Source organism: Lygodium microphyllum, chromosome 11 (assembly GCF_053477565.2).
Source record: "Lygodium microphyllum isolate KBCC chromosome 11, Lygodium_microphyllum_v1.1.10, whole genome shotgun sequence".
Taxonomy (NCBI): domain Eukaryota; kingdom Viridiplantae; phylum Streptophyta; class Polypodiopsida; order Schizaeales; family Lygodiaceae; genus Lygodium; species Lygodium microphyllum.
Genome location: NC_141145.1, coordinates 23217611 through 23245386, shown reverse-complemented (window position 1 = coordinate 23245386; position 27776 = coordinate 23217611). Strand labels below are relative to the sequence as shown.

The window sequence follows — 27776 nt, the reverse complement described above, 5'->3', positions numbered from 1 at the left end:
TCTCTTGAAGGTGTTCTCAACCATGAATGCCCAGTCTGGATTGAGCTGTCTGACATTCCACCATGGATGGTCGATGAAACTCCTGCCATTGCGGCAATGCTTGGGAGAGTATTATATGCTCCTGCTCTAGCAACTCCATGGGGGCTCATTAAGCCTGTTAGTCGTGTATGCATCCTCTGGGATAGACGAAATGAGCCTCCAAAATTCTTGCAATTGCAGGATCCTTCAGGCATGGAGGTTGTACTATCGGTTAGGTTTGCAACTTTTCCAGATGCTTGTTATCATTGTAGGAGAAATGGGCATTTTGCAAGAAACTGCTCGAACAAAAATGCAGAGGTCACTGATAAACCTGCACAGGAGAGTGAGAAAGAAAAGGAGAAGGAGTCAACTGCAACTCAGCAGGCAAAGCAGTCGGTGCTTGAAACTATATCTAAGGCCCCATATACATCAACTAATCAGAGTTCATGCGCAAGGAATAAAGAGAGCAAGGAGGATGCATCTAACAAACAACAACCTAATGCAGCATAGGTCAAAGTTCAAGGGGAACGTGAAGCTAACAAGGAGAATCTGCCCCCTAAAGCACAAAACAACAAGGGCAATACCAAGAAGAGCGGGGGAAAGCCCTCGATCAAGCATTTGGCCAGAAATGTACTTGTTGATCAAAATTACTATGCACCCATTAAGGACCAGGAGATGCTAGATCACCCAACTCCATTGCGCTAAGAGGCCAGCTCTCTCCAGGAAGATAAAATTTCTCTCCTGGAATGTTAGGGGTTTGACCTCGGATCTGCGTAAACAGGTTGTCTATGGGATAGTCAAAAAATTTAAGCCTAGGTTCATAGCTTTGTAGGAGATGAAACTGAGTGAGGAAGCATACAGAGCTCTCATCATCCCATGTTTCCTAACTTTCTATGATACTCAGTCTCAAGGTCGTGGAGGCACACTTTTATTCATTAAGGACCACTTCAAGCCACAATTGGTATTTTCGGCTGGTGATGGCAGTTGTGTTTGTGCCAGGGCTGAAGTCAATAATGAGGAATTTTTTGTCTGCTCAGTTTATGCTAGTAATTGCTCAGCCTCAAGGGCTAAATTATGGGCATTTCTCAAGCAGCGTCTCCAAGGCATGAATGTCTTGCTAGGGGGCGACTGGAATATGACCGAGAGACCCTGTGATAGGTCTCATGGAGGTGGTCAGATGGTAATTGAAGAAAGAGATTCCTAGCAGCTTTTCTTTAAGTCTTGTGAACTTGAGGACCTGGCATTGATGGCAGGAGGGGAAGTAATGCAGAAAATCACATGGCATAATAGACATTATGGCTCGACATGGAGGGGCTGCAGACTGGACAGATTTTACGCCTCCAATGGGGCTTGGTGGTTAAGTGGAGGTATCAAGTACATGACGCTTGATAGCTGTACTGCTTCAGACCATATCCCAATTCTTACCTCCTTTAAGCTCATTCTGCTAAGCGGTAATGAGCAAGGGCCACCGCCCTTTCGACTCAACTCCTCCTTCTTGGAAGAGAGAACCTTTGTCTCCAGAATGATGTATGCATGGGAACAAGCCAGAGACCCACATGTCATGCCTGATTATAGATGGAAGAAATGCTTGTCTCTAGTAGTGGAAGTAGCAAAGTGGCATGGTAAGAAGAAGGGTGCCTGCAGGAAGGAGAATCTTGAGAGAGCGACACAAGCAAGAGGATGTCTGCTTCTGTTGGTAGCAAGGAGCACCCTTGATGATGCAGTTATTCATAAGCTTCTCAGGAGCTTGGAGGAGTACCTGCAACTAATGGAGAATGAAGCTGTTCAAGCAACCAAGGTACATCTCAAAGGACAGTGGGAACTTCTTGGGGATGGTCCTAATGCTTTTTACTTTGCTAAACTCAAGGCAAAGCAAAAAAGGAGCCCATAACTGGGTTTATAAACCAACAAGGTATCATGGTGTAGGATCAGGAATCAATTGCCAAAGCCTTCAGAGAACACCTAGCCTCCATTGTCAGAACACCTCCAAATGAAGTGCCTGGATTCCAAGAAAGAGTGGATAATTTTTTAAGAGGAACTGATAACAGTGTTCCCATGGATCAAGCACTGATGCTAGACAGGCTGTTTACTCTAGACGAAATTAAGTAGGTTGTTTTTGCCATGAAAACAGGGAAAGCTCCAGGCATAGATGGTATGCCAACAGAAGCCTTTCAAAAATTGTGGTCAGTATGTGGTACAGATCTGGTAGATCTGCTGAATTTTATTAGAGCCTCTGGGATCATGCCTCGCTATGTAAACTAGGGACTCATTAAACTAGTCCCTTAAGCACAAGACAGGACACTGCTCTCAAATTGAAGGCCCCTTACCATGCTTAACTTCAGCTACAAAGTGCTTGCTAAAGCACTGGCAACGAGAGTCAATTTTCTTTTTGGTAGGATAATTCTTCCGAAGCAGTATGGATTTGTTCATGGTCGCAAGATCCATGATGCAGTGTTGAACCTCATAATGTCAATTGATCATGCAATGAGTCTGAAGAAAGACTTTGTCCTAATCAATATGGATTGGGACAAAGCTTATGACAGGGTGAATTGGGCTTTCATCACAGCTGTGTTGTCAGCCATGAGATTTGGGCTAGTGTTTATTGGCATGGTGAATACTCTTTTTAAAGAAGCAACTACTGCTGTCAGCATCAATGGCACTGTAACAACATTCTTTGATTTGCATAGGTCTATCAGGCAAGGCTGTCCCTTAGCCCCGCTCCTGTTTGCGCTCATAACAGACCCTTTGCTTAGGAGGATTGATAAAGCAATGCAAGATGGCACTATCAGAGGGCTCCCTCTTCCGAATGGTTCACAAACTGCAGTTCAATTTTTTGTTGATGATAACTCATCAGTGGTTGAAGCTGAAAGGCAGTCTGTGTCCAAAATAATGGAGATATACAAGGAATTCTCAGAACTTACTGCATCTAAGATCAATGAAAAGAAAACATAGCTCCTTTTCCTGTCATGGGAAGAGCCAGAGGACTGGATTACACAGATGGGATTTAAGCTTGTTAAGCATGGTCAAACGGTGAGGTACTTAGGAGTGCCAATAGGTGTGGGCATTACTCTCAACCAAATGTTCAAATGGTTTTATGACAAAATTCAGGGAAAAGTGAAAAGCAGGTTAGATGCCCCCTTTTCATTTGCTGGTAAATTGACCATAATCAAGAATATTCTCTCATTAGCAACTATTTATGTTGGCTCGATTCTTCCTTTCTCTCAAACTGCCTGGAATCAGGTTGAAAAATCTTTAAGAAGCTTCCTTTGGAGTAAAGGAGATGCTGTAGGTTTTCCTGCCATTGGGTGGGATCTTCTTACTGTAGACAAAAAGCTAGGAGGTGTAGGGCTTCACTCCTTGAGTCTCAAGGCTCAAAGTCTTTCCTTTAGCCTTCTCAAAAGAATGGATGGCTCATAGCCTTGGATGTTATTGGTGAAGCACTGGATTGCCAACATAAAAATCTATGGTCAAAATTGGAATGATGTGCATTGGCAAGATGTTCTTGCCTGTCCACAACTCACTATCAAGATCCCAGTGTCAAAAGTTTGTCAAGGTCTGTCTAGGCAGTGGCAAAGGATTATGGTAAATGTTGAATGGAAATCGAGAGGTCCCATGAAGGGTGATTCTTCACTGAGCAGAAGTCTATGGTTGTCTCCCATGGTATATGACCCGTGCTTCGCTCCTGTACATAGGAACATCAAGCTGTCAAGAGCTATGCACTGCAAAGGATTAAAGACTTGGGAAGATGCTTGGGACTCAGCTAGTAAGTGTATGATGAGTATGCAGGCTCTGGAAGTCAAGCCTGGTCTGAACGAGCGGGAGTGTGACTGGTTGCGAGTGGTGACGCAATCAGTCAGATCAGATTGGCCTACATCTTATGTGCAGAGGAATGACTCTATGCTTTTCGATCTGGTGAGTCCGTCTGGGAAAGCCCTGGATTGCTGCAAGAAATTTTATGATCTCAAGACCCCTTCACCTGCAATATTGCTGGATTTGAAGCACAAATGGAAAAAAGAGTGCCCCATGGCAGCAATGACTACTTGGAAAAGAAGAGCCAATAATGTGTGGAAAACATCGCCGTCATACATAATCAATGTATTAAGGTGGAGAATTATGGTAAAAAAGCTACCCCTGAGGACTCGACTCACAAAGAGGATTCGAGTCTCTCCATTTTGTCCTTTTTGTGGAAGAGATGAGGAGACTGAAAAACATATATTCTGGGATTGCTTACATGTGAGGCCAGTGCGGTTGACCATAAAAAAATGGTTTAAGGAAGCTAATCTGAGGTTTGATTTTGGGATGTCAAATGTTTTCTTTGCAGACCGCTCGAATTTTGACGATAATACTTGGAACCTTATCAATCTGGTCTCTGGAGTGGCTCTGAAGTTTATATGGTATAAGCGAAACAACATGGTCTTTAGAAGGAAAGAAGCTGAGCTTCTTGACAGGAATCTAGACCAGCTTAGAGCTGAAGTCTTGACTATTACAGGTGCCTGTAAGAAGAAGTCGTGGATCTATAGGCTTTTTTGGAGAAAGTTGAGCATTTTGGCTTGAAACCTGTTGCATCTTTAAGATGCTGTACTCACTTTATTTCGATTATAATATAACATGACCGCATTATAAAAAAAATAGTGGCACATATGCTTTTAGTGCTCATTTATTGTAGAAACTTTCTCACACATGCAACCACAATCTTTCTACCTTTACACCATAATCATAGGCTCGTAGAGTTACTCTCAAGGCTTACAAATCCACATGTATGTATGTATGGTTATTTGTGTAAAAAGCTAATTGCACCCACTCTAACTTGGATGCTATGAACCTCAATAATATTCTCCTACAATTGTTTGTGTTTCGTAAGGGAAACATGTGTAAATAGTAATTATATTGAGAAAAAACTTTTGCCTAGCAAAATATGAAATGAGCGAGGTGTAGCCTTGCGAGCTTCGCAACAATTCACATCGTGCGAAGCGCGGTAGTTCTGGCAATGCCAGCTAGTCTTTTCAAATGGTGAAGGATTTAAAATTTCTCAAAATTTGCATTGCCATTTTTAAATTGTGCACATATATACACCCTCTTGCGACCCCCCGTCCTCCGTGTCACTGTCTCGTGTGTGTCTCCCTCCGTGCCTGCTTGCGTGCTCTCTGTCCTCCATCAGACTCAGAAAGAATGAGCTCCGCAGCAGGCAAGGTCAGGGCTTCTCATATTCTGGTGAAGCACCAGGAGTCACGAAGGCCGGCCTCTCATCGCGACCCGGAGGGTGTTACCATCAAGGCCACCAGCCGCGATGCGGCAGCTGCCATCCTGCAGGGCTTCAGAGACGCCATTGCGAGTGGCAAAGCCGAATTCGATGTGTTGGCCGCGCGCTACTCCGACTGCAATTCTGCCAAGCGCAGTGGTGACTTAGGCAAGAAAGAGCTCACACTCAATGTCCCTCTTTGAGGAATGCATTTGTTGCTTGTATGCGTAACGTTTTGAACTAAAAATTCTATTAAGATAACTCCTACATAGTCAGTCAGACTTGATCGTGCCGAAACCAGTCATCATGCTCTGTTTAGCTGCGGGGTTCCTTATAATTTTGGTTAGGCAAGCTAACTTTCTATGGATCGGGAGCTTCTGTGGAAAAAGCTACTAAAGGTTATGTTTTAAGCGAAAGGGAAAGGGACACACCTCTGCTTTAAGCACCGCTTAGGTTTAAAGCAGTTATTTCAGTTGGAAATCTATCCCTTTGGCCATTAAAGGCTCAAACTTCCATTGAAATTGATCTGTTCTATTCCGAGAATTAAAAATTTTATACTTTTCCTACCTTTATTATACAGAGCCTTTGTGATGTGATGTTAGGAACAGTTCTTTCTCATCCTTGTGCAGAAAATAATGGACAGCTAGTCAGCTTCGTACTTGATTGGATTGAAAGTTTGGATTAATATTCGAGTTTGGAGGCCAAGCAATTAACCAGGATAGCATAACTCTAGGCATGAAAACATATTCAGCTTGCAGGAGAAGGCAGGTGGCATTGCCTTGTGCCTTAAAATTTTATCACCTGGTTCATTTATTTGTCTTGCAGGATAGCATAACTCTAGGCATGAAAACATATTCAGTTTGCAGGAGAAGGCAGGTGGCATTGAATCATGCCTTAAATATTATCACCTGCTTCATTTATTTGTCACCTAGTTGCTTATGAAGCATTCTTTTGTATAATATGAGTGTCTGGGGCAGATTGTGGTTTGAATGCTGAGCTCTCACCCTTTCGCCCACCCATCCCTTCTTGTTGTTGACCATGATGTGGATAGGTATTAGTCAGTCAACCCTTTAGGGGCTTCCCTTTGGCACAAATGCTATTAGTGTGCAACAAGGACCGATCCCTATGTATGTGTCCTGGACTACGGACTGTTGAACTAGTTGACCTTTCAAAACAAAACTTTGCATTCTTATATCCATGATCTTGTCTTCAGGATGTATATTCTAAATGGAACAGTGATCAGTGAGATAGCTTTGAAGTCCATGATACTATCAAGGGCACATCCATCCATATGTGATGCCTTTTGACTTGAGCAGTGCTTGGGCTGCTTTGAGTAGGCCGATGAGCAAGATTACTCATCCTTATTTTGGAATTTTCTCAATGTGTTCTTAGATGACATTTTGCTTATAATGCTTTTGACCGTTATCAATTGGAGCGTTTGGCACACCTTTTGGCAGCCAACAAAACTCCACGTTAGTAAGAAGTTGGACTTCTTATGATTGAGATTTGTGGATAACACATTATGGTGAGGACTTTCATCAATAAGGGGAGAGAATGACACACAAAAGTGAGTCCAATAAATCTTGTATCTTTTCTTCATAGCTGCAATAGCTTCACTAATCTCTCTACAAAGACACTCATACAATGAGCTCTTTCACGATAGAAGCTTGTTGTTGGAACATGGTTATATGGATTTTGCCAGCATGATAGAGCTTAGATCCTTTTTGTGTCTTGAAATGTTCAATCACTATTTTGGAGCATTGCATCTAAATGACCAGCATCCTCAGTGATTTGACTTGTGTATTTTACTTGCTTCTCTTTAGATTGACCATGTAGGCAACATTTGAAAAATTAATTTGAAGTGTATCTATGATGCAGTTGTTTCTTCTTAGAAGTTTAGACGGCAACAATGAGAGAGTGGCATAGTACTTAATGGGAGAATGCATAAGGGGCACAAGCCCAGTTATAGAGGCTCTATTGTAGGCCAATTGGAGGCATATATTCTAGGAGTACCTTGATTCCATACAAACTTGGGATGTGGATAGGAGATTGCACATCTCATGTGTGAGTTTGAGTTTTAAAGGCTATTTCTCTATTTTGTGCTAGAGAGGGTTGAGGCACGCACTTGTATCTTGGGGGTGCGGGTCTTGTACTATCTTGTGCCTTGGTATATGGATTCCATTTCCTAAGCATATTCTTATTGAGTTCTTTTGCTGATTGCAATGTTTCTCTGTCCTCCTGGTGTTTATGCAGTCTATTACAGCAGTTTCTCATGCTTTCATTGCTGCCCCCTATTGTGACATGGTATTAGATGTAAGTGTTAGAGCTTTTGGTTCTGTTTTCTAATGCAGATTGATATTCACCCTGTTTCGGTGCTGATCTGGCCTGTGTTTAACAGCTATGAAATGCTATGCACACTTCCCAAGGTTGGGTGGCATCCTTTCCTGCAGATTCAGCCTGTTTTCTGCCACAAAAGCCTAGCCTATGTTTACCAGTCCTAACCCTCCATTTGCTGCAGCTGCCCCTCCAATTTTCAGTTTCCACCTCTCTTGTAGGGCTGGCTGACCACATTGGGAGCTGCACAACCTGGTTTCAGACCTGGTCACTCTGTGTTTATTTGCCAGAAGCCTGCATTTTCAGTTTTTGGTCAACTCTTAGGGCTGTGCGATAGTCTCTTCTGCTGCATGCCTGCTTTCTTGTTTGCACACTCTGCGTTTACCTCACTTCAGGCTGCACCCTGATCTATCAGTTGCTTTTGGGTAATCTCTGATTATTGTGTATGCTTTATTTTCTGCATTTATTCTTTCTGTGTAGCAGTCTTCTTCAAACACATGCTTTTGTGCTTTTCTTCACTGCTTGATCCCTTAGAGGATGTGCACAAATCCGAAGATCCTACAAGACTGTTGGAGCCACTTAGTGGGATTGGCTTCCCAATTGGAGAAGGAAATACTGATGACCATTCTTCAATCAATTTCATCTTCATTAGTGACAGGTAAACAAGTTGAGATTTCTAGTCCTTCCTCCATTTCTCCTACTCTTATCCAAGATTTTGGACTAAGTCATGAAGAAGATATGTTTTAGTTTGTTATCAATTGACTTCGTCTTGAAGAAGATAGATTCTAGTATGTTAACACCTATGAGAAAAAGTTAAGTAGACTACTCATTGATTTTGCCACTACAAGGCATCCCAAGTCCCTTGATGATGAGATCACTTTGTTGTTAAATGAATTGCTACATAAATATTTCAATTTTCTCCAAAAAGTAGCCTACTATACCCACATTCTATGAGTTTGAGTATCAACTACTATGTTAGGCTCTGTTTTTTGACCAATTTCCTAAAACTCTCTCTCTCTCACCTTTAGAGGGGCCCCTTGTTTCCACTTCTAAGTTCTCTCCATGTTCACGTTCCTATTCCATTGTGCATTCTCATAGATGGGGGTTTATTCAGTTGTCTACGGTCTCGTCTTGAGGCCTTGTATATGCTACACTCCACTTTTGGTTGTTGTAGTGCATTATCTTGCATCCTTGGAGAGAGGAAGATTGAAGGCACTATTACTATTCATCATGGTGTTGATATCTTGGTGGTATTATACTACTTTACATCTCATGCTTCATGTGATGGATTCCATTGCTCATTTAGTTTGAATTCTTGTACTCTTGTGGTCATCTCTTTCTATCGATGTCTATGCCTTTTCTTTCTCACTTCCAATCATTTGCGTATTCTCACATGGTGTTAGATGACTAGTGTTGCTGGTTTTTTGGTTTTGTGTGTTGTCACTGACTGATTTCAGGTCTGAAATCTGTGTGTTTTTCACTGTTGGAACTCTTTAACCTTGTGTCTTTGCTCACCACCCCTTCCATCCCACCTGTTGACCTGCACAACAGTTGGGTAACCTCTTCAGAGCAGTAGGCAACCTGCTTTCCTGGTATCATGAAGGCTGTACCCTGCATTTTCTGCTGCTGCACAATTGTGGAGGGCTGGGTTTGCTTCTTAGAGGCTGTCATCACTGGCACCTGCTGGTTTCTACCTTCCAATGCCTTGCGTTTGTGGACTGACTGCTCATGTGGCTTGTAAATTCTGTACTTTTTACTGATTTGATACCAACACACTTGGATTCTTGCCTTTTCAGCTTCAGAGAGCCTATTGTGTGTTGGTTGTTGTGACTCTTCACTACGTTCACATCATTTTTGCTCCTTTTTGAGTGTTCTCTTGAGTTCTTGTGTGTGTGAATTGTTGAACTCTCGATTGGACTATTTTAACCATAGGGGCCCCAAGTATCTCTCTTTAGCTTCTAGTTTCTTCATTCACTCCCATGGTATCTTTATGTTCTATTCATGGTGAGCTTGAAAGCCTTGTGTACTCTACTTGGAGTGTTGTTATGATACAATTTAAGAGGGGAGGTTTGCCTTCGTAAGTTGACACTTTGCATGTTCAAGCTTTTGCAATTGTAGAGGGGTGACAAGGAGGAGGTGAGGGTTGCTTTTGTGGCAAAAAGGGGTGTCCTTAGAATGATTACAAGAAGCTAGTGGCTTTTCGAAAGAAGAAGGGGGAGAGTCGCAAGGATGACTTTGACTCTTCATCATCCTAGGACTTGGACTTCGATTCTAGTTGTGTGGCTAAGGTTGTGGAACCAAAGAATTAGGTTTTTAGTCTTGGTGTGTGAGAAGTGGATGGCAATGGAAGCATGGAAGAATGTTGAAATAAACTATTGAACACAAGACAAAAGAGAGAAAAGTGAAAACACAAGAACATTACAAAGGAGATCTCATGGATTTGCTTGGGAAATGGAATCCATATGCCAAACATAAGATAATTGCATACAACAGTGAGTCATTGATTGCGTGGGCGTTGGTGCCGGCTCCCTCTCTTCAACAAGGCTTGCACTGGAATCTACAGATGATGAACTGTGGAGAAGGGAATCACTTAAATAGGCAAAAAATAATGCAATAAATGCATTAGGTCGGCTAGCAATAAATATCATAAATCTCATAATAATGATGACTAAAAATTGCAAAAAACATCTAAAATGTATGGTCCATTGAATCACATCCCACACTTACTCTTGAGTTCACTATATTGCTAACATCCTCTCTTAAATCGTGGGCGATCTGATACAATACAATGATACAATGATAAGGACTCATCATAGTTTATATAACAAAGACCACTAGAATAGGACCATGGATACCAAGCAGTGGGTGATCAAGCCACCACCAAGGTACCTTGGAGAGATCTTAATGTCGATGTCAATTGTACTAGCTTTTGAAAATAGAGAAGAACCATAACCGTTCTCAATGTCTATTAACAATGGTGCGTGGTAGCATACATGATTATCTTGTCAAAAATGCTTTTGAGTATATGTGAACATGGATTCCCTGCCTTTGGCCAAGACCGCCAAAGTGTCCTCTCATGTGAGCTCGGACTAGGAGCTAATTCTGCTCTTTGTTAAGGAACAACCCATCGTGAACTTGAACGTCAATCCTAGCTCCAAGATTGCAAAACCTGCTAGAATTCAGTTGATGCGTCAGGGAAGTCTCTCTTTGGAACATGTGCACATGTATACCTGTATAGATGAGGCACACCTTCCCTACCTCACCACCCTCTTATACTTCCTCTTTGGTATTGGAGAGTTGTGAGGGATGATCGCATCACTTGCACTAGAAAGCAATAGGAGGGGTTGCCAAGCCTTTCTCCTGATTTGAAGATGAGCCTTTTTGCACCTTAGCCTTGACCTTAGCGGGAGGATCCAAGTCGGAGTTGGAGAAGGAGGATGACTTGAAAGGGGAGTCCATATCCTACTTGTTCTCCTCTTCCTTCTTCCTTGAAGCTGTTGGGTGTAAAGTCCCTTCGTCTCCGTGTAAATAGTCTTACGGGTGTGAACACACCCTTATTGTACCTTGTACCCTAACATATAAATACATTCTTTTATTCTTTGTGTACCATCATGAATTGGTACACCTATCTCTGTGTTCACTCCCTCTAACTCTCAGCTTTGCTTTGCAGTTCACACCTTGATCTCGTACTCCATTGTGCACTCGTCCCCTTCAAATTGGTATCAGAGCATAGAGTGCATGCTTCCTGAGGTCAAAGGCAGCTCGCGAACAGTCGGGACCAGGAGGCAGGTCGAGCGTGACGAGCGTGGACCAGCAAGAGTAGGCAAACGTGGGGCAGGTAGTCGATGGGATTGTTGATTGATGGGCGCCAGGTGTAACTGGCTAGTGCACAAGAGCTGCACGCGATGAAGACTAGGGAGACGGGCACTGTGGTGCTCTAGGTCGAGCAAGCAGTTGACAACCAGAATGGGCGAGAGCAGGCAATCGACAAGACTATTGGGCGATAGCTTTGCGACAATTGACATGCAACTGGATAGGTCACAGGCGACAGGCCTAGTTGACAGATGAGTGACAGGCCGGTGGGGTTTCAGGAATGCGACTAACGGGTTGCACGTTTGGCTTGCAGGGCTGGACAGCGGACTGACGTCGTTTGACGGGTAAGTCAATGGACCTCGCCACGTCATTTTTCCTTAAGGCCACAAATTCGTTTTTCTTCAAAATTCTCCTTGAATTTCCCTTTTTGGCTTGATAGGGGTTTATGCGCATAAGCACAGAGTTCAGATTTGTGCATATTTATGCCCAAAAATTTGGGGCTTTTTAGATTGAGTGTTGCTCACTCAAAATTGAGGCATTTGTGTCAGAAATTACAGACATTGTGCGTGTTTGAATTTGGGATTCCGCCAATTTTACTGAAATTTTGCTCATTTGAGTGAAATTTCTCAACATTGGACTCATAAAATTTGGGGCTTTTGCTGTATTGGTGAAATTTTGTTCAGTTGAGTCAAAATTTTGTGAAATTTTGCTAATTGTACTTGTTTTATGCTTTTGGGAACATGTATTAATGCAAACGGAGCAGATCGGTTAGTGAAATTTTGGGGCTTTTGCTGAAATATGTGGATTTTGGCAAAGTTAATGCGTGAAATGCTCTTTGAGAATATTGCTGAAGCAATCTTGTGGTTATAAGCAAAGTGATTTGAGCATTTTTATCTCCCACTTGTGCGATTTTGGAGAAATTTCAGAGATTTCTTGGTGTTTTGGGTATTAGAAGATGATACAAGCACATACGTATGCAGTACACATGTTGGACAGCTTCCATTGAGTTGATGTATTGCTGATTATTCATGTTGCAGCAGTATTAGTGATCATTTGCAGATCTGGGATTGGTGCAGATGTATTTTTGGTGATATTGTTGAAGTGGGAGTTACTTGGCATTGATATATGCATTTAATGTATGCTGAAATTGCAGTCATACTGCTGAAAGTTATTCGTTCTACTTTTGTACATGTACTTGGACTGAATCTTGCTATTATTTGTTGAAGAATTGGGTTGAAATTAGCTGAATATTCAGCTCATTTTTTGCTGTCATAAATTGTAGCATTGAATTTCTGGTTTATTGCTGAAAAATGACTGCAAATGCGTCTAGTAGTAGTGACACTAAATTCCTCTTTGAAATCAATAGGTTTGATGGCACTGGCTTTGACTTGTGGAAGGATAGGATGCAAGGCATTTTGTTTCTCAAGGACTGTGAAGATGCTCTCTTGGAGATTAAGCTTGCAGCTATGACAGATGTGGATTAGGCTAGACTTAATAAGAAGGCCATTGCATACATTAAGATGGCAGTGTCTGATGATGTACTTAAAAGACATCAAGTGTCTTGATATAGGTTATGCTATATGGAAAAAGCTTAAGGACACTTATGAAAATACAACTCCTGTGAATCAAGTGCATCTTATGCGTAAACTTGGGAACAAGGAGTTGGATGAGTCTAAGCCAGCATCTGAGCATTTGAGTGCTTTCACAGGGGTTTTGAGTCAGTTACAGGACTCTAGTTTGGCGGCTTTCGATGATAAATTGAAAGCTATTTTCTTATTGATGACTTTGTTGCTTGACAACTGGGAATCTTTGGTTGTATCACTTAGCAACAATCCTGCTTTGACTTTTGATGGTGTAAGAGATTCAATCCTTAATGAAGAAATTAGAAGAAAGTCTAGTGGTGAAAGCAGTGGCTCAGCTTACCATGTGAGAGGCAGGTTTAAAAAGAGGAGTAATGCAGCCAGTAAAGGCAAAAGTAGAAGCAAAAGCAAGGGCAAACAAGATGTCACATGCTATTACTGTGGGCGTAAAAGGCATAAAAAGCCCGATTGCCGGTACTTCAAGAAAAAGTAAGAAAGAAAGAAACAATAGGGTAAGAAAATGAAGGATGATAAGAAAGATGATGACAGCTTTTCCTCAAAAGAAGTTGCAAAGGCAAATGTTGTATCTAGTGTGGTGATTGAAGAGCTTTTTGACATTGAAGAGATACTTGTTGTAGCCTCATGTAATGATGCATACATTATGGCAGCAATAGGTGATATTCACATCACCAAAAAAGAGGTAATTAATGCTTGCCTTTGAGCTCATGATGGGTTGTCACAATCATGGATAGTGGACAACGGTGCCTCTTTTCATGTTACCCTCTCTTTGGAGTCATTTTTTGAATACACTGTAGGTTGCCTAGGCAAGGTTTACTTGGGTAATAACTATGCATGTGAGATAGAGGGTGTTGGCACCATTCACTTGGCTCTTGAAAATGGCCAAGAGTTGATTTTGTAGGATGTCAGATTTGTTCCTGGCATAAAGAAAAGACTATTATCAATTGGACAGCTTGATGCTAAAGGGTATTTTACTACCTTTGGTGGTGGATCTTGGAAGGTCCATAAGGGCTCTATGCTGATTGTTAAAGGCAGCAAAAGGGGGACTTTATATTACTTGCATTGTAAAGCATTACCTGGCAAGTTCTTGGCTGTGGCTGAAGTCCATTCACAGATGGAGCTTTGGCACAAAAGACTTGGTCATATGAGCTATAAAGGCCTTCAAGTTCTCTTCTCTTTCAAGAGATTTGATGTAGAAGGCTCTGGTCTCGAATTTTGTAATGATTGCTTATATGGAAAACATGTGAAGTCTCCTTATTACTCTGGTGTCATTAAGAATTCTAATGCTCTTGACTTAGTACACTCTGATGTGTGCACTATGCCTGTTAATTCGTATGGGGGTGCACACTACTTTGTTACTTTCATTGATGATTTCAGTAGAAAGTCATGGATGTATGTACTTAAAAACAAAAAGAAAGTGCTGGATGCTTTTAAAAAGTTTCATGCTTTTGTTACCACACAAAAAGGGCTTAAGTTGAAAGCCATAAGAACAGATAATGGGGGTGAGTATTGTAAATGAATTTAACAAGTTTTGTGCAATGCATGGCATTAAGAGGGAGTTGATAGCCCCTTGTAATCTTGCATCAAATGGTGTAGCTGAAATATTTAATTGCACACTTTGGTGAGAGAGATGCATGCTGTCCACAGCTAATCTCATGCAGCAGTTTTGGGGAGAGGCTCTTAAAACTGCAGTTCATGTATGCAATCGCTCTCCCGATCGTGCATTGGAAAATGGCATTCCTAAAGAGGTTTGGTTTGGCAAACCTGCTTCATATGACCATTTACGTGTCTTTGGTTGTGATGCCTTTGTGCATGTACCTGTAGAACAGAGAACCAAACTAAACATGAAATCCATCAAGGGCATCTTCATGGGATATGGAGATGAGGAAGAGATGGGTTATAGAGTTTGGCTTCCTCAGGGCAGGAAGATAGTACGCAGCCGAGACATAGTATTTAACGAGGCAAAGTTGCTGAAAAATGCTACACATGGTGATCTTGACAAAAAGAAGGTCAAATTTCAGCATGAACAGCCAGCCATTCAGTAGCCATTAGCTGAAAATTTTGTTCCTTTTGATGCTGAAAATGAGCAGCAACCTACTGTGCTACAGCTAGAAGATCATGGACAGCAAATAGATGCACAGGATGAAATAGGACAGCAAGAAGAACATGCTGAAAACAGATTACAACAGCAAGAAAATGTTGGAAATTAGCCACTTGGTGATGGTGTGCACATTCCCCAGGATGTAGGCCCACTGCCTGATAATACAGATCATTGGGTAAGAAGGTCTACACGTGTCAGAAGGCAGCCACAGAGGTTTCAGCCATCTTTGGATTGCATTTTGTTGACTTATGAGGGTGAGCCTTTGATATTTATAGAGGCACAGTCATGTGAAAACAAGAGAAAGTGGGAGCTTGTTATGCAAGAAGAGATGAAGTCTCTATATGCAAATAACACATGGGAACTTGTATCTTTGCCCAAGGACAGGAAAGCTATTCCTAATAAATGGGTTTATTAAGTGAAATGTATTGATGGGAAGCCCAAGTACAAGGCATGGTTAGTTGCTAAGGTCTATACATAGAAGGATTTTAGAGTTGGATCAGATGGATGTAAAGACTGCTTTTCTTCATGGTGACTTGGATGAAGACTTGTATATGAAGCAACTTGAAGGATTTATTATTCCACAAAAAGAACATTTGGTTTGTAAGTTGAAATGCAGCTTATATGGGCTGAAACAAGCCCTTAGACAATGGTACAAAAAATTTGATACCTTTATGCTCAGCCATGGATTTAAACGCAATCATGCAAATCATTGCTTATACACTAAAAAGGCTGATGATGGAAGCCTTATTGTGCTAGTTTTATATGTGGATGACATGCTCATTGCAGGACATCATAAGAGTACTTTGAATGCTCTTAAAAGGTAGCTGAGTACTATAGAGGCTGAATATATTTCAGCCACAGAAGCTTCTAAGGAAGCTATTTGGCTTGGATGTTTGGTCAAGGATTTTGGTCTTTCTTCATGTAATCCAGTGCTTGGTTGTGATAGCCAGAGTGTAGTATGTCTGGCTAAGAATGCCATGTTTCATGTACGTACCAAACACAGATATTTGGTATCACTTTATTTGACAGGTCTTGGATGATGGTCTTGTTACATTGACTATGGTCAAAACCGAAGATAACCTTCCAGATGTTCTCGCTAAGTGTCTTGCAAAGGCTCAGCATGAGCATTGCATTCGTTTAGTGGGAGTTGGTTAGCTTAAAGGTACCACTTCAAGCCTTTAAGTGGAAGGTTGTTGGGTGTAAAGTCCCTTCGTCTCCGTGTAAATAGTCTTACAAGTGTGAACACACCCTTATTGTACCTTGTACCCTAACATATAAATACATTCTTTTATAATTTGTGTACTATCACGAACTTGTACACCTATCTCTGCGTTCACTTCCTATAACTCTCAGCTCTGCTTTGCAGTTCACGCCTTGATCTCGTACTCCATTGCGCACTTGCCCCCTTCAAGCTGCTAACTCCTTGCAATCCTTATGCAAACGTCCCTTCTTACCACAGTGATAGCATTGGGCCTTCAACTTTCTTTTCCTATTACCCCTTTGTGAAGTTGCAAATGCTTGATTGGAGCTACCATACTAGGATGGAATCCTCCCCTATAACCGTAAAGATGCTTCATGCTCAAGTAGCATCAAGGACATATGTGTAAAGCTCACTAGTGTCGATGATGTTTGGGTCCACAAAGCATTGTCCACTCCATCAAACTTCGGAGGGAGCTTGCAGAGCGAAATCCCCACAAGATGAGCCTTTGGAAGGGTGGATTGCATGTGAGGAAGTTGATCTTGTATTTATGTAACACGAAGCAAGAAGAACTGGATAGTATGCTTTGGCTTAAACTTCATGTGCTGGAGTTGTCCATAGTGGGTAACTGCATGCATGGTCAAGGGAGCCTTGTACAACATTTGAAGCTTCACCTAGATTGTTGAAGCTGTCGTGTAGGAGGTGACTGCTGGAAGAACTTCTTTAGAGATCCAACGAAGAAGAGCAGAATACATATGGGCATCATTGGAATTCCATGTAAGTGCGACTTCCTCGTGGTTGTCCTCATCGAAATCAAGTGGAAGAGGAGTGGGGTGTTGAGGATGCTCAATAGCTCCAGAAACAACATACCGCAATCGCTTTTGCACAAATGAGGCTTTCATAACAGCACTTCGTGTCAAGTAATTAGTGTTGTGAAGTTTGTCATCAATGGAACAAAAGGGAGGAGCCATTTGGAAAGGATAGGAAGATAGAGAGAGGGAGAGTACACCTAAAGCACAACACAGACTGCACTAAGCGGAGTTCACATGCAGTGAAGAAAGAAGTTGATCACAAAAACAGCTGCTGCATAAGGAAAAAGCAGACTAGATGGGGGAAATCAATCAAAATCAGCAAGAGCAACCTGAAAACACCGTTGCCAATCTGTAGGAGAGGAGAAAACTGAAAATGCAGGTGTAGAATAGCAAAACACAGGCTGCCACAGTGTTAAATGCAGTAAACACAGGTTTTACTAAGAAAAACACAGAATTGGGGGATAGTAGACAGACCGATTGATAGCAATCTGATGTTGCGCAGGTTGAAAACTGTAGAGAGGAGAGACATCAACAATTAGCAGGAGACAACAATAGGAATATAGATCCTAAAGTCTGATACCATGTCAGAAGTGGTTGTAGCAATGGAAGCATAGAAGAATGCTGAAATAAATTGTTGAACACAAGATAGAAGAGATAGAAAAGTGAAAACACAAGAACACTGCAAAGGAAAACTCAGAGATATGCTCGGGAAATGGTGTCAAAAGATGATGTACTAGCGAGACAATAGGGTTTGCAGGGAGGAACACGGAGTGAACTCAGCAAATATGGAGAAGAGAAGAGAAGAGAGAAGAAACTCTGATGAATGGAATGATGAAGACCTAAATCATGGAGTGAATGCGATACAAGGGAACAAGGGTGCCATATTGCAAGGAAGATGATGATGATAACCACGACCCACGAACCGCAATGTCCTCCTGAACAAGGTAGGTTCAGTATGTACGTACGGATCGTTACCGTACGGTACGTACTGATCGTACGTTTTGTGTACATATGGAACATAAAAAACGTGACCATTTTTTTCATGTTAAATTTGGGGCCCAAAACGTGATGTGCCTAACGATTTCTGCATCGCTTGGTTATTTGTGGATTTTCCTGGGCAAATTGAGACAAAAGCCCCAAACGTGTTCACTGTTTCAGTGTTTGCAAGTTACGTGAGCTATAGGAGACGCCAGCGTGCACAGACCAGGTACGTCTCGTCTCTCTCTCTCTCTCTATGCTCTCTCTCTCTCTATGTGGGCTCACATTCATGCATGTTGGAGCCTCTCTCTCTCTCTCTCTCTCATAATGGGCTCTCTTTTTTTTTTCCTCGTAAAAATGAACTCTCTTCTCTCTCTCTCTCTCTCGCACGCGCACGCGCACGCTCGGTCGCATTGATTCTTGTGCACGCGCGCACACATATTTATTGATGTTTTTCTCTCTTATCTTGCTCCAGGAGCCATCATGCCGAAACCAGTCGATCCCTATTGGAAGGAGTATACCAATATACTCCATATTGTCAACACTCTTGGGCAAGCTGGTTCAGGTAGTTGCAGGTGGTTATGCAAATTCTGCAATTTCACATTGACCAGTACAATTATCGTGTGTCCCAGAAAACACAAGACGCCTTGCACGATGCTCGTATTGGGGAGTTTGGTGATCCTCCTACACAAGTAGAGGAGAGTTTTGTGTCTCAGCCCGTTGCCTCAGAGCAGCCATTTGCTAGTAGGAAGAGGGCTCGTGTCATGCAGGAGGAGGAGGAGGAGGAGGAAGGTTCTAATGATGTGCATGTGCCTAGGCAAACCACCTTGTCTTCACGTGTGCATTCTCAGTCTTGGGTGAGAGAGTGTCAGAAGGTGGCTGAGATGGAGATTGCTCGCACTCTCATTGAGTGTAACATTAGTTTCAATGTCTTAAGGACTGAGCAGTGGAAGAGGATGGTTAGGGCCATTGCCCAAGTGGGTGCTAGTGCTATAGATTCATGGTGTGGGCTGGATTACAAAAAAATGCGCACCATTGCACTTGACGAGCAAAAGGCCTTAATAGATAAGGCATTGGTCCCAGTGAAAGCTGGCTGGCAGCAGTTTGGATGCACCATCATCTCTGATGGATGGAGTGATATACGCAGGCGGCACATCATAAATATACTTGTCTCCTCTTGTCTTGGTACTTACTTCTTGCGCGTTGTAGATGCAGGGAAGGCATGAGAGAAGATCACAGGTGAGTTTATCTATGGGAATATTCATACAGCCATCATGGAGATTGGTAAAGAGAATGTGGTCCAAGTTGTTACAGATAATGTATCCAACTGCAAGGCAATGGGAAAAATGGTGAAGGCGGAGTTCCCACACATTGTGTGGACTCCATGTGCAGCCCATTGTCTAGACTTGCTTATGGAGGACATAGGCAAACTACCTTGGGTGCAGCCCACAGTTTCAGATGCTACTAGGATGACCACATTCTTTCGAAAGAAGCATCAGGCTTTAGCCATCTTTCGTAGCCACAGTAATCTAGATATGGTGCGGCCCTCCAAGACCAGATTTGCATACATGTTTTTGGTGTTGCAAAGGCTCTTCAAGCTTAGGGATCCACTTTTGCAGACAGTTGTGGACCCAAAGTGGAGGGACATGTCTCATGCACAAAAAGAGGCGACCACAGCCATTCAAAGGCGTATCCTAGATGTGTCTTTTTGGATAGAGGTGCAGGATTTGACAGTGGCTTTGCAGCCCATGTATGTGATGCTACGAGTCATGGACATGGAGGGCTCCACATTGGGTCTAGTTTATCACCTCTTCATGCAGATGAAGAGCCATATCACAGCATGCCAAGCCTTGTCCCAGCAGCGGTAAGTACTAGATTTTCCTTGTATTTCTTTATGGCTGCTTGCATATGCTATTTACTTATTATTAAATTTTAATGCATAGGCTATATAGTACAACACATGCATTGGCCTTGCAATGTGTCTAAACTTTGATGTTGCTGATTTTTGCAGTCGAGATAATATCTCGACTCTTGTAGAGAGTCGGTGGAAGTTTATGAGTCGTCCCATTCATGGGATGGCTGCTTTACTCCATCCTTTCTACAAGACCCCAGGCTTGTTCCATGAGCAACATCTCATGCAACTGAAAGACAAGTTCATCACACGTATCTTTGACAAGGAGGAGCAGCTTCAAATAGATGCAAAGATGTGCAGCTTCATGAATAACTTGGGACCATCATTTTCACGGGCGGTGGCATTGCGTTCGAAGGCTACTAGTCTTCCTCTCACATGGTGGCAGAGTATGGTCGGCAAGGTCTTCCACGTCTGACTTATTTGGCTCTATGTATCTTGCCACAGGTAACTCACTCTCTGTGCTCTCTCTCTCTCTCTCTCTCTCTCTTTCACTCTCTCAAGTGTAGCAATGGCAATTATCAAGCCAATGACACCTGCAAATGAAGGATTGCTCAGCGGGTGCTTGTGAGCACAATTGGAGTGCTTATTCTTTGATTCATACAAAGATTCAGAATCGCCTTAGCACTTCTCAATTGGAGAAGTTAGTGTATTGTAGGGCCAATATGAGGCTTGTGCGTGTCTACCATGCCTTGGGGACACCCAAGCAGGTTCGAACTAGTAGCTATTTACATGTTTGAAATATTATATCTCTATATTAGTATTTAAAATTTACATTATTGTTCAATGTTAACAAATGTATGCTATGTTGCCATCTTGAATAGGCTGATCCCTCACGTATAAAGCTAGTGGTTGATCCGAATCATTCGATCACAGATGAGGACCAACATATTAGGGACGAGCAGGAGGAGATTTTGTGTATGCTTCATAGAGAGATGGAGGAGGTGGATAGGCGTGTGACGAGGTCACACGCACGTGCTTATAGCATTCCACTACGTGAGCAAGCTACAAATCCAGAGAGTGCTCGAAGGAAAGGCATTCGCAAAGGGAAGCTATCCATTCGGACTCCTCGGCGACGTGCGAATGAGGCAGTTCATCTCATTCACACAGAGGAGGAGGAGGATCTAGGTGATGCAGTCCAGGCTACAGGCCCTGTGATGGTAGAGCCAGAGTTTGACGATGATGGCAATGTCGTGGCGAATGGAGACATGCTCTCTTCAGTCTCATCATCGTCCTCTTTTGATAATGAGTTTTGCTAGAGTCTAGGCAGTGGACTGTGGGCACTAGTGACTATAGTCAGATCTAAAAATTTTGAATTTTCATATATTTTAGTTGGGTGTATTTATTTATAACATATGTATGCTCTATTAGGAGCCATCTTGACTTGACATTTGTCACCTTGGTGGATTGTTCCTAACTTCCTTGTTAGCAATTGTACGTTGTTTGATGCAGTGTACTGTGTTATGTTTTGGCTCTTTATCATGTAGACTTCCTCAATGTTAGTTTGATAGTCTCAAATTTCAGTTTTCATGTGTTAAATGTTTAATGCTTAAAGGTTTCAATTGTGATGTGACATGGTCATAAGTACTAAGTAGGGAATGTATATATCTTTATGCTTAATGTATAGTGCGAAACACCCTAAAATATCCTCTTGTTTATTATTTTTTTACAAAGGTACGTATTTTTACGTACATAAAAAATTTATCCATACAGAACGACGTATAGTACGTATCTATACGTGCCGTACATTACGTATGGAACCACCTTGCTCCTGAAGGGATGTGAGGGTAGTGGAGAGGTTGGAGAGAAGAGGTGATGGACTGAATGAATCAGCCGTGAGGAATGAGTGAGAGAGTGGCCTATAAATAGGCATAGTCAGTCTAGGATGATGCCTCTTTTTGGGGCTACAAACCCTAAATGCAAAACGTAGAAACGCAAAAACGGAAACTGCGTGCAAAGGGTTTCTCAACACCCCCTCTTAGGTCCAAAAAGTGGAACAAGAGAAGAGTGAGGTGGAGATACAATGCTACATGTTGAAGAATGCTCATGTAGCAGGTGCCACTTGGACAATGTTCCTCGTGGGAAAATTGTTCACTTGCCCAAGCGCCCTAGTACAAAGATGATGAAAACATGCAATGCATAGGAGGAATGTCGGACTTTGTGTGGTGCCAAGAACCATAAGGATATGCCCGTACTCGATCTCGGAAGATGGCTCCATGCTAACCAAGGGACAAAGAAGATCCACCCTGTAATTTGAGAATACCACCTGAAAGGAGACCTTTGAAGATAGTCAAGAGACAGGATGAGCTGTAGAACCCGAAACTCAACCTCGGGAGAGAAGCCACTGCTCCATGACTCCATGTTGGAAGGAATACGAAGGCCTAGTCACCAAGTTATTGCTGAAGACCCAAGGGCTCCGATCTAAGTAGGTCCTCTAGATCTTGGGTATGAGTAGAGGAAATGATTGCTCAAAGGAGAGACACTCCTCGAAAGTGAAAGGTGGTGGTGTGTGAAGAACTTCATGGCACATAGGGTCCCTCTCTAAATTGAAAGGAGTAGAAGTAGGAGCCCCCTTTGAAGGTGAAGATCTGGAAGCCCCCTCCGAGGGCGAAGTAAGAAAATCCCCCTTTGAATCCCAATCAGAGAGAGAAAGAGAATCCAACCACTCATGGCTCACAGACTGTGAAGCATCTGATGACGAAGAAAGTGCCACCGGTCGTGCCGAAGAAGGTATCTAGGGCTCGAAAGAAGAAGATGGAAAGCACCCATAAGTGGCCTCTCGAACCTGAGTGGAAGAGGGTGGGAAAGACGGAGGCTCAAGATGAGCCAAGGGTGGGGAACAATCACGGGCTCTTAGGAGAGTGGACTGTGGAGGAGATGTGGGCCGAGGAAGCCACTGTACCCAGAAGTGGATGGGGGAAACCTCTGCACAGTGGGTTGGTCTCCAGGAGGGCTTATTGCCTCAGAAGGTCTTAGAGCCTTCGTGTGCTCAAAAGGACTTGGTGTGCGTCGGTTGTGGCTTGTTGGCTTGAGCACAATACTTCGATAGCCGACGCAGAACAATCTTTGTGGCCCAGAAAGGAGAGGTGGCACAAGGAGTGCTTGGTGGAAGACGCATATACTCCGGAGGGATGGGGAGCAAAGGTCGAAGTCGGCAGTCTTCAGTGGGATGACTGTTCGTGCCGCAGTAGGAACACCGAGTAGAAGGGCAATCTGTTGGGGGAGACACCATGGTATCATTGTGGTAAACTGGATAAGGGAGGATGGGAGGGAGAAAAAGGATATCTTCCAATGTGCAGTGGAAATGATAGAGAAATCAAATGTTGATGCCGAATTTGCCACCGGTCTTTGTCTTCTTTGATGAGGAGAGAGGAAGACTAAAAACGCAGGCTGCAGGAGAGAGAAAGACTAAAAACGCAGGAAAAATCATTAGCAGTAGTCAACATGCTGAAATCAGCTCTGAACAGTGTGTGATATGCTGGAAACAGGCACCAGACTGTTGTAGATAGCAATGGCCAGCTTGGATCGCGATGTCCTCCGCGTCCGGGGTGTGGGCAGCAAGCTGAAATACCTGAAATCTGCAAAAACGAGATTGTTTTTTGAATGGAGAGTGATCAGCAACAATCACTCTGCTGTAAACAGCTGCAAACTGCGGGTGGAAGGTTGGAAACAGGTGCTAGACTATAGATGACAGCAAGGGATAGCTGAGACAGCGATGTCCTCTGCGAAAGGGGTGTGGGCAGCAAGCTGAAAACATCTGAAACCTGTAAAAACGAGATTTTGATGCAGCGGAAGAAGAAAAGTGGATGCCGAACTCGCCACTGGTCTTTGGTGTCATTGGAGTGGAGGATCTTTACCGTTGTTTGAGTAGATCCAACTTTGATACCATGTCAGAAGATGACGTACCAGTGAGACAATAGGGTTTGTGGGGAGGAACACGGAGTGAACTCAGCAAACATGGAGAAGAGAAGAGAAGAGCGAAGAAACTCTGATGAATGGAATGATGAAGACCTGAATCATGGAGTGAATGTGATACAAGGAAACAAGGGTGTCGTAGCACAAGGAAGATGATGATGACAGCCACGAACCACAAACCGCAATGTCCTCTTGAAGGGGTGTGAGGGTAGTGGAGAGGCTGGAGAGAAGAGGTGATGGACTGAATGAATCAGCCGTGAGGAATGAATGAGAGAGTGGCCTATAAATAGGCATAGTCAGTCTAGGATGGCGCCCCTTTTTGGGGCTGCAAACCCTAAACACAAAACATAGAAACGCAAAAATGCAATTGCGGGTGAAGGGTTTCTCAACAAATGGAACCCATATGCCAAACATGAGACAGCCGTGTACAATAGTGAGTCATTGGTTGTGTGGACACTAGCATTGGCTTAAACTTGCATGAGAATTTGCAGATGATGAATGATTGGTTGTGGACGAGGGAGCCTAATTAATAGCCAAAAAATAATTTAATAAATGCATCAGGTCGGCCAGCAATAAATGCCATAAATCTCATAATAATGACGACTAAAAAGTGCCAAAAATATCTAAAATGTGTGGCCCAATGAATCACATCCAGTACTCACATAGTTGCCAATGGTTTTTGAAACGGGTTCCATAGATTTCATACAAGTTTCATAAAATGTTAGAAACAGGATTCATTCGAGGTGAACAAAAGTATGAAAGTATATATATATATATATATATATATATATATATATATATATATATATATATATATATATATATATATATATATATATATATATATATATAACATAGAAAACATAGATTGACATTATTCATTATTCTATACAATGCAAATGAACATTCAACATAGCATCAATATTTGCATGCATCATGGTCCACTATCCTTGCCCAACATGAACTTTAGTTGTAAAAGGAGCAATCAATATATGCAATCATCATGGATAACAACTCAAAACAAGACTCCAGCATCAATGCCACCATCCATGTCAACGTGTTAAATGAATCCATGATGAAGAATGATTAGATTACAAAAGTCCCAAGATATTTAGGGTATGGCATTTGTGAAAGTTTAAAATAGGTGTTTCATATGTTTATGAAATACCTAGGTATGAGATGAGTTCCCTAACCTTATGAAATGGGTTTCTTAGCAACTATGCCCATTGTGAGTTGAGTGCATTGCTAAAATGGTGATGTTGTCATCCTTCTAGAGTTCCCTAGGCTAGAGAGGGACTGTGAGAGGGTGGTGGCGTGGCGCTTGCTTGTTTCATCAATATCTTGATGTGACGGACCTTGAGGGAGGCTTCTACATGCATTGATTAGTTTGGCGGTTCTAATTGTGGAGTTAATTTGACTTCTAGGTCCATGCTGGGAGGTTTGAATGGTGGAGGTGGTGATTGCTTCTTGTGTTGTTCTTGCATGGGGGAACACTTCAGTGGAGTGGTTGAAGGAGGGAAATCCATTGTCATGATGTGCTTTTATAGGGTTGTTCATGACTGTCAATTGGATTCAACTATTTCCCCTTTTTGTGACTACGAATCGAGTATGATCAACATTGATATCTGTCTCCTTTTTCGAGGCATCTTAGCAGTGGCTTGATGACTTGTGGCTTGGGTATCCATGGTCCTATATGATTGTCATTGTTGCATGCGTTATGATGTTACATGTTTCTAGGCAAATCATTGGTTTGGCATAGGGCATGGCATGGTGGTGGTCCCCAAGGGCATGTATGTTCCCATCATTTTATAGTTTATTGTACTAATCAACAAGAGAGGGTGTTAGTTTGGTACATATCATGGTTTTAGATGCCTTGATTAGCCTTTAGTGCTCTTTTAGGGTTTGTTTAGCTGTCTAGGGTCTTGTTGGGAGGCCTAATATATGCTCCACTCTACTTCAGTTGTTGTATCACATCATCTTGCATCCTTGGAGAGAGGGAGACTGGAGGCCTGATATATGGTCCACTCAACTTCAATTGTTGTATCACATCATCTTGCATCCATGGAGAGAGGGAGACTGGAGACACTACTGCTGGTCATCATTGTGCTGGTGCCCTGGTGATATTGTACTGTGCTTCTCATGCTTTCATCTTATGGATTCCATTGCCCACTCATCAGAAGTTCTCGTATTCTTGCGTTCATTTCTTTTAATCGCGAGTTCTTGTATTCTTGTGTTCATTTCTTTCTGTCAGTGTTTATGCTTTCTCTTTCTTGCTTTCTACTATTTGTGCATCCTCATGAGTGACTTCTGTTGAATGTAACATCAGAGTTTTCCAATGTAGTACAAGAAGATTTGGTGTTTTACCCAAATTGATGAATTTTTATTTTGAAAAAGAAAATCATGGGGCATTTGCGTAAATTTGGTTGCAAATTTTAGGTTTTTTTCTCAAATCTATCAACAATTGAAATCCAGCATCAAATCTTGGAGACTTGGAGGAGGAAGAGGAGTGTAAGTTTTAGCCATTGGCTCAAGTGCAAAAGAAGGATCGCCTTCATTTGCACACTCCCTACTCAGTTCTCACTTCTGCAAGCACCGGATTCTCCAGATTCTCTGCTGATTGCACAAAACCTGCTCTTGTCCATTATTTTCCTCCATCCCTTGGACATGTTAGTTTGCTTGGGCTCTTGAGACAAAGGTTTTACTTGAGCACAGTTATCAGAATCTGACATTATATCTACATGTGTGGTTTGATTTTTCAATTGAAGCCTCTATTCCCATTGCCACGAATGCTGCTATACGGGAGAAAGCGGTTTGAGGGCTCAGACGAAGAGAATCAAAGTACCATTGATAAGGCAAGCATATGGCAGTGACAAGTGTGGCATGACATTTCTTCCACGGCCAACACTTGTATTTCTGCTCACTAAGGTGTGGTGCTCCCTTGAATGAAGTAGTGGCTTGGATGTGTGTGTAGAGAGTCTCTTTTTTGTTGTTTCCTGCCTGATCACTGGACAGAATTTATTTTATAGGGCGAGAGGTTTCACATTTCTAGAGTTTTGACTTCTCTGAACTTGCTGAGGACTGCTAGTTGACCATGGATCTTGAAAAGGTTGTCTTGGGCTCACACACTGCAGATTTAACATTTTTGATGTGGTTTAGTTCTTGGAACTCATGGTCGTATTGAGCCTTATATATATATATATATATACAGAGAGAGAGAGAGAGAGAGAGAGAGAGAGAGAGAGAGAGAGAGAGAGAGAGTGTGTGTGACTCACTTGTGGAAAATTTGCAGGTTGGTTTTCTCGTGGTCAGATGCAAAAACCTTTTGAAGATGTAACATATTCACTGAACGTAGGAGAAATGAGTGACATCGTGGACACTGACAGCGGGGTGCACATAATACTGCGGACAGGGTGATTCTCTGTATGGGTTATCAGCGAAGCTTGCTCACTGGGATCAGGGGATGAATCCTTTGTTCATATCAGCATGCACTGGACAGTATGGTTTGTTGGAAAGCGATTACAATGAGGAAAACTACATGTTTGAAATACAAGACGGTCCTTTTCACTTTGACATGATCACATGTTTCTGTGTCTTAGCTTCCTTCAACATTCAGCAACCGCTTTTAACAACTTTAAGGGCCAATGCGCACCCTTCCATAATATATTTACATGTGAGATGAGCATGAAAACTATTATATGACAGGTCTAGAACACATGGATGCACTCCATCTGGTTGATTTCACACACACACACACAGGGAAATCGTTATATGATGTGGGTATTTTTGGGTTCTATTGCTAATGTAGTTTCAAATGTGTTCCATGTCCGTCAATTTCTTGTCTAATGTGGACGTGTATAGCTT

At 42.4% G+C, this 27776-nt stretch overlaps 2 protein-coding genes and 1 pseudogene across 2 annotated transcripts; all 3 read left to right on the top strand.

The window, feature by feature from the left end:
• The first annotated feature begins 5066 nt into the window (after positions 1–5066).
• PIN1AT (peptidylprolyl cis/trans isomerase, NIMA-interacting 1) lies at positions 5067–27614 on the top strand. The gene is made up of 2 exons (XM_087687419.1): positions 5067–5425; positions 27205–27614. The coding sequence occupies exons 1-2, from the start codon at positions 5188–5190 to the stop codon at positions 27327–27329; spliced, it is 363 nt and encodes a 120-aa protein (XP_087543545.1). The 5' UTR covers positions 5067–5187; the 3' UTR covers positions 27330–27614.
• Positions 14227–20418, top strand: LOC148028622 (uncharacterized; annotated as a pseudogene).
• LOC148028621 (uncharacterized) lies at positions 20410–24652 on the top strand. Its single transcript, XM_087687420.1, has 2 exons — positions 20410–20710; positions 20825–24652. Exons 1-2 carry the CDS (start codon positions 20543–20545, stop codon positions 21257–21259), a joined length of 603 nt encoding a protein of 200 aa, XP_087543546.1. The 5' UTR covers positions 20410–20542; the 3' UTR covers positions 21260–24652.
• Positions 27615–27776: the final 162 nt, after the last annotated feature.

Coding starts and splice junctions, on each gene's coding strand:
- PIN1AT (XM_087687419.1), top strand. CDS start 5,188: ATGAGCTCCGCAGCAGGCAAGGTCAGGGCTTCTCATATTCTGGTGAAG. Junction 5,426..27,204: donor CAAGCGCAGTGGTGACTTAG/GCAAGAAAGAGC, acceptor GAAAATTTGCAG/GTTGGTTTTCTCGTGGTCAG.
- LOC148028621 (XM_087687420.1), top strand. CDS start 20,543: ATGAAGGATTGCTCAGCGGGTGCTTGTGAGCACAATTGGAGTGCTTAT. Junction 20,711..20,824: donor CCTTGGGGACACCCAAGCAG/GTTCGAACTAGT, acceptor CATCTTGAATAG/GCTGATCCCTCACGTATAAA.